Source organism: Onychostoma macrolepis, chromosome 19 (assembly GCF_012432095.1).
Source record: "Onychostoma macrolepis isolate SWU-2019 chromosome 19, ASM1243209v1, whole genome shotgun sequence".
NCBI classification, from domain to species: domain Eukaryota; kingdom Metazoa; phylum Chordata; class Actinopteri; order Cypriniformes; family Cyprinidae; genus Onychostoma; species Onychostoma macrolepis.
The window spans coordinates 1607216-1620323 of record NC_081173.1 but is presented as its reverse complement, the minus strand read 5'-3'; the positions used below and the strand labels follow the sequence as shown (position 1 = coordinate 1620323).

General features: G+C 35.1%; 1 protein-coding gene across 2 annotated transcripts; it reads right to left on the bottom strand.

Annotated features, from left to right (window-relative positions):
* Positions 1–5098: 5098 nt before the first annotated feature.
* Positions 5099–12111, bottom strand: LOC131525777 (histone H3-like centromeric protein A). 2 transcript variants are annotated; one of them, XM_058753722.1, is made up of 5 exons: positions 12011–12111; positions 11611–11762; positions 9873–9988; positions 9679–9753; positions 5099–5570 (listed from the first exon to the last, which is right to left on the bottom strand). In XM_058753722.1, the coding sequence occupies exons 2-5, from the start codon at positions 11729–11731 to the stop codon at positions 5442–5444; spliced, it is 441 nt and encodes a 146-aa protein (XP_058609705.1). In that variant the 5' UTR covers positions 11732–11762; positions 12011–12111; the 3' UTR covers positions 5099–5441. The 2 variants fall into 2 exon arrangements, with proteins under 2 accessions (XP_058609705.1, XP_058609704.1); XM_058753721.1 differs by having other exon boundaries at positions 11842–12089.
* Between the last annotated feature and the right edge of the window lie 997 nt (positions 12112–13108).

Here is a 13108-nt window from a genome sequence, read left to right as displayed (position 1 = left end):
TTTAACTGACAAAAGTACAAAGAAAAATTTCCAAAAAAGATGTTTTCTCTGACCAAATAAATTGTATTCTGTGAATATAAGCAAACTTTTGATGGCTGCAACACACTCCAAAAAAAGCTGGAACAGAGGTATGTTTAACACCATGTCACATCACCTGTCCTCTTATGTTTAAATCGGAATTGAGGATATTAATTGTTAAATTTTTCCAAGCAAAAATTTTGCCTCCTTTTCATGATGAGACTTGATCTGGACTCGAACACATTTACTCTGTCTACGAACCACGCTGTTGTAGCGCATGCAGAATGAGAGCTGGCATTGTCTTGATCTAATAACCGTGGGCTTCCCATGAAATTCCTTTGACGGCAGTATATCTCTGTACAATCCCAATATATGCCTCCATGTCAATGGTACAATGGCAAGGCAGCATGATGGTTTCTTATGTAATGCCATCTGAGGGCTCAAAGGTCATGCACATTCACCTGGGCTTTCCCACCTTGCCCTACACAGACTGAGATTTCTCTGAATTCTCTGAGCCTTTTCACAATATTATGCATGATAGTTGGTGAAAGACCTAAATTCTTTGCGATTTTGCATTAAGAAATGTGATATTTATATAGTCACTTCTCTCATGAAATTTGGCACAGACTGAGATGCCCGTTTATACCCAAACATGATCCCCTCACCTATTACCAATTCACCTGTGCACTGTTTCAAAACATTTTAATTTGGATATTCTATAACCTTTTCACTTTTATTTTGCTTCTGTCCAAAACTTTTTTGTGGAGTGTGTTGCAGCCATCAAAATCCAAAATTGTTTATACAGGTATTTACAGGTAAAATACATTTAAGTTGGTCAGTGAAAACATTGGAAATCTTTTCTTTGTACAGTACTTCAGTCAAATAAAAGTCAAAGAATTAACAAATCACAGATTCTTGATTTCATTGCATTTTACAAAACGTCCTAACCTTTTCTGATTTGAGGTTGTGGTTCATTGAGATCCAATGTGTGATGTAAGTGTTCCCTTTTTTTTTTTTGAGCGGTGTACATTATAGAAACAGTATATGCTTTTATCTATATAATCGGCCTTATAGAGCCTTTAAATGTCAAAACTCTGCATCATCTCTAGATTCAGAGTTTTCCAAAGTTTTGTACTTAATTGTAATTGAAATAGTGATGGATTAGATCGAGTATGCCGAGTGATTTTGGCAATTTTTGTATTATTCCTCACCTCCATATCCAACTTTAGGAGTAAATCCACATTGTTGTTCAGGGGACATCTTCCCCTACATTTTAGTCCATGAAAGAATTTATTCTCTAGAGTTTTCGTGAGAGCTCTTTTGACGCCTAAATTTGCTACTCAACTTTAGCACATGTGAGCTAAACTTATGTATGTCTAGCAGCTCAAGCTTATTACGTTCCCTTAATTGTGTTTCAATACAATTTTGTACCATACCATAAAAACAAGTGACTTAAAACAGCAAAGTTAAATAGAGGTTGAATAATTATGCTGTATTATAAGCATTATAATAATTATGCTCAGCTGTATTATTAAAAAAAAACTTTTCTGTAATTATGTCAGTTTCTGTGGAGTGTGTCGTTAAGTGAGATTGTTCTTGATTGTTCATCTGAGATCTGTCTGAATACAGCAAGCTTAAGGACTTCGCTTAGGAAGGGTAATAAAGATAATAGTCTTTAATTCAGGACGTCTGAAGGGTCAAGGGTTGCTGTTTTTTCAGTATAGGTGTGTCACTAATGTACTTTGGACACCAAGGCTTCTGGCTCCATTCAGCCACATTTAGCAAATGCTTGTATACTAATTGGACTAATTCTTAAATAAAAATGCATCTGCATAGACTATATCTATTTATTTTTAATATTTGCCATTTATTACCTATATTATATATATATATATATATATATATATATATGTATATATGTATATAAAGTGTATATATATATATATATATATATACAGTGTATATATATATATATACATACAGTGCCCTCCAAAAGTATTGGAACAGTGAAGAAAAAATTGCTATGTTGGTTCATTTTCACAGCTTTTATGATTTGTCTGTCATCAACTACTGTTTTCTCAGCCGATCAGGTAGTTGTTGGTTGCTGGTGTCGCTGGTGGTTTCCAAACTCTTGATTTCTTTATGCCCTTTGTTTTTGCTATAGCTCTAATTGACTTCCTCTTTTCTTTTAGCATCCAAATTGCTTGCTTTTCTCTCAAAGTCAGCTCCCTCGTCTTCATCCTGGTTTGTGTGTATCATCATCGAATGCAAGATTCAGAATACAGAAGTAATGGATATAACTGATACGACACATTCCCTGCTTTTAATATCTGAAGAATTAATGCAACAGGACACAGCTGATCACTTAGAAAGACCTGTGAGGCAACTGTTCCAACACTTATGCTCACATCAGATAGAGGGATGAAACTTCTGAGCTGGTAAAACATCTATGTGTTGAATCACCCAATAATAAAATGCGACATTCTGTAGTTTTGTCTCATATTCATCTTTTAATCATATTTGTAAATGTGTTGACTCCACAGCCAACAGAGCAATTTTGTCTTTACTGTTCCAATACTTTTGGAGGGCACTGTATGTATATATCACATATTTTATTAATACATATATTGTCAGTGTATACCTCATGTTTTCAGAGATGTGTCTGTGAAATAGTTCATTATTCAATGAGTAGGAATTCTGATCAAGCCTACAGACATTTAATCTCATATTTAAACATTATATTACTGTATGATCATTTAATGTAGAGCCTGTAAGCTTCGCTGACAGCTAGAGGACGACTTTGTTGTGTATTTGCTTATTGTAGTGAATCTTGCCCAATCTTTAAAAGTGTTACCTTTACTGAAGATATAAATTTTTAAAAGTGATGCCATACAGGTGCATAAAACTGAAAGAGAGGTCATAAAGTATTTTCCATATTATATAACATTTCAGGGTAAATGTGGGAACTATTGTGATATAAGAATACAGAATCACAGAACTGTGGGAGAAATCCATGTAAATCTTCCATATGTTGTTTTGCACTTAACACCTCTCTGTATTTCAGCTGTATGTTCAGTGATATTAATCAATTTTACTATTACATCGGTGGAAAACAAATATTCCCACATGATAACCACTTTAGCTTTAAGTGTGATATTGTCCCCCCTTCTAAAATACTTGTGCATCAGATCACTACTGCATCACATCAGACTGGAAGCAGGTCTTTTATGCCACAAACATACAGTATTAGCTTACATATTAAATTCTTCATAGTGTAAGTACTTGACTAACTGGCTTAACAAACCATCTGCTGACTGTCTTGGGATGACATATAAAGTACAACACATCACCTTGCTACTTTAAAACTGTCTCTTCCACAAAATGCCAAACACAAAACACTTGTTATCCTAGAACTAATTAGATTTCTAGACAGCTTACATTATGAAAGGAAACCATAGAATAAAGTTCAACACTTCCATCAAAAGCACTAATTGTTATTTCTGTATGCGCTAGACTGGGGTGGTGCTTCAGAAGGGCCACATTCCTGCAGAGTTTAATTCCAACTGTGCACCAACACATCTGTCTATTTTCAAGTAATCCTGGTGGAAATGATTCGCTAGATCAGGTGTTTTTAACTAGGGTTGAAGCTGAACTCAGCAGGACTGTGGCTAGGGTTGGGAATCGTTTTAATTTCACCGATTCCGATTCTTGATTCTGATTATGGATTCCCAGTTTCGATTCCAATGTGGTTAAAACACGTCAAACATTTAGATATCAAACATATTTATTCTGTCTCCCCTTTTGCAAAACATTTAGTTTCTGCCGAATACCATGAACAAAAATCAGCATGCTACATAAAACTGGACTTGTTTAAGAGTTGTTATGCACGATTCTGGATAAGCTGAGACTTTTTTTTCTTAATGGATGTTGTGGTTCTCTCTCAGTTCTGAAGTAAAAAACATTACTAAAACAACTAAACAAAATCTCATGGAATTTATGAATAGAATGATTCAATGACTCACTCAAGGTTTACTTGTTTCATTACTGGATGAATCAGTGTTTTTGAATTAATCTCTTGAATGAATGATTCAAAGACAAATACATTTTTAATAGTCTCTTTTCCCCACCTTAAAAAAAAGGATGCAGACACAAATTGATGGGTGGAATTTTTATTTTTACAACAAGTATCCATTTCCTGATCTTAAATATCAGATTCTGGAATTGGAATTGATTTTTCGATTCCCAACCCGAACTGTGGTCCTCCAGGAGTTTGGCACACCTGGGTCCTGTACCATGAAGCTGGATTAGCTGGCTAGCCAGGTAAATTTCAGTTTAGTTTGCACGAGTCCTGGGTTTTAGGTACCATGAAAGTAGCTTGGCTTTTAGCTGCGTTCATTGCCATAGTAACTTACACTCCACGGCTAACCTGCAGGTTATGTTCCGAGTTAGAGATCTCAAACTGAAATTGGACCAATCAGATGTGAACAAAGTGACATGTCTGACACAAAAAAAGTCAGTCCCCCAGTTTATCTTGCTCCAAATTAAAGGTCACTAGCACTAAAAAAAATTGTCTGGCTTTAATGATAATTACTTATTTTTAATTAATTAATTAAATTAATTATTTTATATGATTTATATAATTAAATGATTTATTAAAGCAATTTTGGTTTAAGTTATTATATAAATATATATATATATATTACCTTAAACATTCGAGTCTGTATCACTGTATATTTCCAACTAACTCCCTCGGTCAAAATGGTTGTCACCTACACTAATATCGGTCTCTTTGCATTCCTTCCTACTCCTACAGTACATATCCTGCAGGATCTAGATCCTGCCAGCAAGATATTCAACAGCGAAACATCACAGTGTTGAATTTAAACTCTTGTATAATTAGATTTTGATAATGTGGTATTTGGGAGTGTGAGGATCTGCCACAGTTTAGCAGGATGTTAGCAATCCATGTTCAAAAACTTCAAGAACAAAGACAATAGTAAATATTATAATTCTAATGCAATTTAAGAACCAAGCTGATTAAAACACTTAAACATTCTGATGTGGACTGGCCAAAGAGCTGCCAACAGAAACTGCAATAATCGGTTTATTATAAGCAAACATCATCAGAACAAACATCATCTTTGCAACTTTACAACACAAAATAAAATGTTTTATATTACAATTCTAAAAAATGTTTAAAAATCGGTTAATTTCATCAACGCACTACGATACCATATGAACATTTGGTTTCTTTGGCTGCATATATGCAACCGTTTGAACATTTGATTGGAGGTCTGAAAACAGATTACATGCCACCAAATATAGAGAGTGTCCATATATTTCTGTCTGTACAGAAATTCTTGAAATATAAAAAAAAAAGAAAGAAAAAAAGAAAGAAACAGAAAAAGAGAGAATATCCAACTTCACATGTTTTCAACACCTCTGATTCGCCGGGCGAGTTGTATGTCTCGTGGAAACAATGTCACCCTCTTTGCATGAATAGCACAGAGGTTGGCATCAGAAAACAGACGGACCATGAATGCTTCTGCAGCCTGAAAGCACACGAAAGAGCCAAGTTATGTACTGTAAATGATGACAAAAATATGTATACACTATGATACAAAAATATGACCTGTGGATGCGAGAAATTCATCGTGAGAGTTAATCACAATGTAGATTTAGTTTGTTTTTCAATTTAAAGCAGTCTGCCTAGACGCATTACATTTCCACCTGTTATTAACATGTATTAACATGCTGTGAACACACACACACACGTTCGGATGACACTCCCTCTATCATCACACACACAAAAACAAGAAATTCATTGCATAACTGCAGTTAACATGCATAACTGTTTTGTTTTGCAGGCAACTTAAATAACCAATGTGAAGTCTTGATTTTCCGTAAAAAGCTATAAACAAATTCATAAATGGTTCTAAGCTTGTTTTTTCCTGTAATTTTTTTAACAGTCATTAGACTTAAGTCTAATTTAAGTCTTAATTTAAGTGAACTTAAAACAGTCTTCATATAAACCCATTATAATGAACGTCATATTTACCTGTGACCTTCAGCAAATAGGAAATATACAGAAATTGAATAAAGTTATCAAACGCTGAATTCTAAATTAAATATATATGAATTCTTAAAGCTACAAAAAAAGTTACACAGTACAGTCTGTGCAGTGCTGCTTCAAGTCAAACAAGTCTGTGTTTTATTAGGAGACGCACAACAGTTCTTCTGTGGCTTTATAGGAAATATTTTCATTTACACAATTTTGCTAAATCAGGCAATATTGTTTCTAATAAATATCACAATATCAACTTCTTATTGAATTGTTGCAAATAAATATCACATTTGCAACTGGTCAGTGTTCAAAACATGCTCGGAAATCACTTCACGTAACACTACAAGAGAGATTACTCATAGGCTGTCTAAAAAAAGAAGTCACATTTAAGAGAAGAAAGAAAAAAAAAAAAAATTCACAGACTGACTTTCAAAGCTGCTACATTGTAACGACTTTCTACTTCGAGGACATTTATAGAAATGTAGTGGAATGAAAAGTACGATATTTGTCTTTCAAATGTAGTGAAGTTAAAGTCATATGTTTGCTAAATTTGGTAAGCTGTTTATATTTTTAATGCTGGGGCTATTTTGGAGTTAATACTATATTAGTAATAGGGAGGGGGTGGGGGGCCAAAAACTCTTTTCACAATAAAAGGTAAATCTGGCCCCGACTATAATGAAAATGAACATAACTGTTTAATAAACAGGGGAAATATCTCTGTGTTCCTGGGACCGGTTTTCATGCTGAGTTTTCTCAATAAAATGACAGCAGAAAGGAGAAATGTCGATCAGCTGCTTTTCTTGTGGAAAAAAATGATAATCATCAAAAAAAAAAACATTAGTAGGATACAGTAGAGTTGTTAATTTTATGAACAATCAGTATGTTTTATAAACAGAATGTCCAGAGGCTTTATGGACCGTTTTGAAAAAGGTTTGATTTCTTGAACAGAGAAAATGTTAAAATGCAACAGTGAAATTCGTTAAAAATGTTAAACTTTTTTTTCTTTTAAACGTGTGTATGTGCAGTTTGTGCTTAGCTTGTGTGCACTGTATGCTGTTTCTGTCTGAATGTTTGTTTCCCAAAAATCCCAGTCTGCTCTGATTGGTCAACCGCCCCCAGTCTGTTGTGATTGATCTACTACTTGGAATGCGTTTCAGAAAAAAAACTGTATGTCCATGTAACATAATACCCTGCCCTACCCAGAACGATCTCATATTAGGTGAGTGGCAGTAAGTACAGATCTGGGCCCATATTCACAAAACATTTTATCTTATCACTAGGAGTTCTCCTAAATTGCAGTATAAGGTTTTAGCTAAGAGCTTTCTCTTAAAACCTGTTCACAGAGCTGCTGAGACAAACTTTTACTAAGGAATAGAGAGAAGTCTTAAGCTAAGTGTAAGGGGGCAGGGCTGACCTCATTGCTATGGATGATGCCAGCATGCTTATTAACTATGCACACAGTGATTGGCTGATAGTCTCTGTCAGCGATTTATTCATGGAAATATTGTAGAGCGTGATATATTCAAATAAAGGTTTAAAAATAAAAATGTAAATTGCCACATTGCACATGCAGGCTAAGTGTCTCTAATTAAACAAGTATATGTTCAGCTAATTGTCAGCCTGTTACCTGTACGCTTCTCATAAACAATTAGCGGATATGCATAGTCGTAGTAGAATAACCATGGCTGATAGGAAGACATGCAAACGTAAAAGAAAACCAAACTGGACACAAGAACAGCTGTTAATTCTTGCCCAACTGGTTAATGAAAACAAGCATATAATCAAAGGAAAATCTGGAGTTGGGATAATCTCCAAAACCAAAGTCGATACCTTTTTAAAAGCTCATTATCGTCAAATGTTTCTAAAATGTTTACGTTCCGAGGCAGATTGCCAGCAACAGCTATATTAGTAAAGTTTGTGGCTTGGTCAGTGACAGGACTCCTCTTCACTGCTCCTAACATTTCACAGATTTAGGAGCTAGTTTTAGTGTTATAATGTTTTGTGAAATACTCGGAGCAAAAATTTAGGACTGACACGCCCCTTATTTTTAAGATTTTCTCCTAAATGGGCGAGTTATGAGCTAATTTTAGCCTTAAGATATTTTGTGAATACGGGCCCTGGTGTCTATAGGGCTGCTAAGAGCCCTCAAATGAATGCAAGAGCACTGTCAGGTGAAACTATTATTATGGCGTATTGGTAATGCATTTGGTACCCGCTTATAGACTGTTGCTTTCAAATGCTGCCATGTGCATTTGTGTTTGCACTCTGAGAGTGAAAGAGGTTTCTATTTGCAATGTATTTCTGCAGTGTTAAACAATGTATCCAATCCAGCGCATAAACACAATGGCCAATTAGAGGTGTTTAAGTTAGTCAGAATCCACTAAACATTGCTCAGAACGCATGAGTATGTAATCAGTGAGATCCTGCATGCTCACGAATCCTCTCGTTACAACCAGCAAAGTGCAAACACAATGTAAATAAGATGTACATTATGCATTGTAGTAGTAGCCTTTGATTTTTTAGCAGGAGCGTTGATTTCCTACGGTGACTGACAGTTTCATTAATCGCTCACTTTCTTAATACTAAAAAGTCTCAATTTGGATAAAAGTTTTGGGAGTAACTTTTATTAATCAACCTTCTTAAAAATATTGATACCAACGGATAGGATGCATAAAAAAAAAAGTGAAGTGGTCTTGCCAATTAATAAATTTGTCTGCATTTACACTGCAGTTTGAAAGTTACATGTTAACATTACTTATTATTAGCACAAAAATAAAATAATAAATGAGTTAAAGGGTTTTTATTGCTGTGGTAGTGCAATTGGTACAGAACTAATTATGTAAAACTATATTGCCAGTGCACCAGATTTCTAATCGTACGAGTCCCTCTAGTGGACAACTTTACTTTTACAGCTTTCACCTTTTAGTTGCAATGAAATTATAATGAGAATTATTACAGTGACTTTTTTGTTTTACCTTTGTCTTAATGGCCTAAAAATATGCTTTATTTTCTTTAAAAAAAAAAGTTAAATTTTTTCATTTTTTGATTTGAGAACTGCAAAGGTTTTGACATTCACCTTCATACATAATAAAAATAACTATAAAAATGTGTCTTTTGGTAATTTAAAAGTTAAAAGTTCTCCACTGTGTTTGCTGCACAGTGATTTAGATATATCAGCAGCTATTTCCCGACTGAGCCTGGTTTCTCCAAGGTTTTTTCTCCCAAGGGAGTTTTGGTTCCTTGCCGCTTTCGCCTCTGGCTTGCTCATTTGGGGACACTTAATTTCTAACGATTATCGTCGATTTGATTGCACAGATACCATTTAAACTAAACTGAGCTAGACAATGACATCTCTGAATTCAATAATGAAATGCCTTTAACTGAAAATTTAGTGTTTAATCTTATCATTATACATTACTGACACTCTATCCTCCAGTTTGATACTGTTAAGTGCTTTGACACAATCTGTATTGTAAAAGTGCTATATAAATAATGGTGACTTGACTTGACTATTTCCACGGACCAATCAGCATCCAGGACCGGAACTCTTCATTTTATAATGCAATGTAAATAAATCCTTTTTAATTGTCACCTACCTCCTGTAAAGCCATTAGAGCATATCCCTGCCACATCATGTGTTCTCGACTAAATGTCTGACACACCTCTCGCACCTGTCAGGAGGAAAAAATAATGTTTACATCAATAAAACAGCCTGCTCATGTTTCAAATTATTAAGTGTCAAAAGGCTTGTCTGAGGTGGTTATTGAAGGATTCACAGAAGCAGTAGTACCAGTCGTGAAAACGGGGCCTTGCGCAGCAACAGATCCGTAGACTTCTGATATTTGCGTATCTCCATGAGAGCTCGAGTGCCAGGGCGAAACCTGTGTTTCTTGCGCGGGGACGCTTCTAGCACAGAAAGCACATAAACGGTAGTCATTTAGCTGATGCTTTGGCATACAGTTCACTTTGTTCAGTTCACCTGAAGAGTATTCCAGAAACAGCAGGGTTAATATAACCGTCCCACAAGACATTCTCAGCAGAGCTCTGAATCTGTGAGTTACTATGAATTTTTTTTTGCTGTAACTATGGACTATGATAAACAATAGTGATGCAGAAGTATTTGCTTAAATAAGCTTATTAGTATGCGCTATTTAAGAAACTGCCCCCTTGGTACAAATGTAATTTTTGTTAAAAACTCTTATAACGCGAAAACTCTTTTCATACTTGGTTTATTGTCACTAAAATTACGATAACTTTTCTGAATGCATTTAATTTGGTTTCACATAAAACAAATATTACACAGTTCATAAAGGAGGTGTTTTCCCCTCACTCTACCCTACATTCTTAGTGCGTGGTTGCGAAATCATTTAAAAAAAAAATCAAAATCGCTTGTGTAAATAAACACATGATCAGAATATCAGTTTACATTATGCTAATTATGTCTTTAACCACTGTGTCACTCACCTGACCCATAAACCGCATGAAAACATTTAGTAAGTGATATCCCCTGTAATAAAGTTTGGTCATTACCTCACAAATACTTTATAACTAACAAAATGAGAGAAATTACATTTAAGTTGATTCATAGATTTTACCCGGATAAGAATGATATTAATACCAACTATACTTTCTGTTTAGAAAACCCAGAAACCTCTTTACATTTATTCTGGAATTGCTCTTACACAACATAAGAATGTCACACCAAAATTGATTTTTATCAAATGTTATGCGAATCCTAATTTTGAGTTTACTTATAGAAATGTAATTTTTGGTTTTTATGAATGTGAAAAAAAAGGTGATACTTATTTCATAAATCTTATTTTCCTGTTAGCTAAATATCATATTCATAAATGTGACCCTGGACCACAAAACCAGTCATAAGTAGCACAACAATATCAAAATTATTGATTTTTGTTTTATGCCAAAAATCATTAGGATATTAAGTAAAGATCATGTTCCATGAAGATATTTTGTAAATTTCCTACCGCAAATATATCAAAACTTAATTTTTGATTAGTAATATGCAGTGCTAAGAACTTCATTTGGGCAACTTTAAAGGCGATTTTCTCAATATTTTGATTTTTTTGCACCCTCAGATTCCAGAATTTCAAATAGTTGTATCTCGGCCAAATATTGTCTGATCCTAACAAACCATACATCAATGGAAAGCTTATTTATTCAGTTGATGTAAATACCCTTATGACTGGTTTTGTGGTCCAGGATCACCAATGTAAATTTTCCAAATGCAAACCTCTTTTTTTGAGATTCAAACTTGAAATGAAAATGTATTTTGAATATATTGAATTCTCAACAGACTTAAAAGCAATAAGAATAATGGCTTTGCCAAAGGGCTTGGCACTTCCTCTGGACTGAAAGACTGAATGACTCTGAACTGTTGTTGCATTGTTATGATCTGACAATGATGACAATTGTTATTGTTTTTTTCAAGTATTCAATAAAAGAACCCATTAAGTGCACATGCATGAGGCACACAGCTAAGAGAAGCACGCCGATGTGAGCGGGTTTACCGGAGGGTCCGCTGGTGCGCCGGGTTCTGGATGCTGTTGCCGGTGTTGGTCGCGGCTCTGGAGGAGATCTGCGCCTGGGGGTCGACGGCTTTCGCCTATGAGCTGATTTATTATGCCGCATGTCCACACAATATCAAATCATCAGCGCTAGACTGCAACACACCAAAAACAACTGTTAGTCGCGTGCGAACGGATGCTGATCATAGTAACAATACTCTCTTATACACTCACGTTAAATATCGGAAAATTTATTATCCAGCTCACATAACGTTACAAATCTATTAAAATTGAATGCAAAACGACTGCGCGACGTCAGACACTTCCTCTCTCTGGGCCCTATATTTGGCGAGGTCTACAAATTTCAAGCAATCAAAACTCACAAAACCAGCGCATTATTTACCAAAACCGTAGTTTTGAGGTCTTCGATCACGCACGAATTCAAACAGTGCTGCACGCTGCTAACACAGTTCCCTGGCCAATGAGAGAGCCAATAGCGCATGACTGACCAATGAGAGAGCCCATTGCGCATGACTGGCCAATGAGAGAGCCCATAGCGCATGACTGACCAATGAGAGAGCCCATTGCGCATGACTGGCCAATGAGAGAGCCCATATCGCATGACTGGCCAATGAGAGAGCCCATATCGCATGACGTCACGAGGACACATTTGATTGGCCACCCCTATTTACTTATAAAAAAAACCCTATTTTACTTATTTTAAAGGGATGTTTGCTACAGCACAATTTTATTATGGTGTGTACTACCAAGTACCAGTAATAAAGTTGAAATATATATATTGGTTCCCTTTCAAAGAAATAAAATGAGAGTTAGAATCAAAGTTGACCATGGAAATGGATGGGTTTAGCGCAAAAAGCTTAATCTTATTGATTCTTGTTACTTTTCTCAGCGCTGCTCCAGATGCACCAATCATAGTTGTCTCTAATCGGTTTGCTAAAAACGTTTAAGTGAGGATTTCTGGTCCTTTGAGGACATTTAAAATATCAGATTACAACACAATTTCAGTTTCTCTTACAATTTCTCCAATAACACAAAAATGAGGGGCTTTCTGAGCCCCTGGAGGAAGAACAACAGCTTCATGGAAGACAGTAGACATTAATCATGCAAATTTGTTTTGTTGTTTAAATTGATATATTATCATGTCATCTTTGATTCAAAGTTTGGGGGGGGGGGGGGATGTTATTTAATCCCAGAGGTTTACATTCTGTCATGACAAAGTTTTAGATTGAAGGTTGAAGCGTCTAAATTGGTTATATTTTACACAGTATTGTCTATTATATGAAAGTGAAAAAGTACACGAAAATCTTGAATTCATTAACATTATTACATCCAAAACATTACTACTAATAAACATAATAATAATGTAACATTATTACAACAAAACAGCCATTTATTTCCAGTTTCATCATTTCATCATCATCAAAATACTGATTACAGATTTAAAGCTAAAAGGTATATTATTGGTTCTTGATTAAATCAT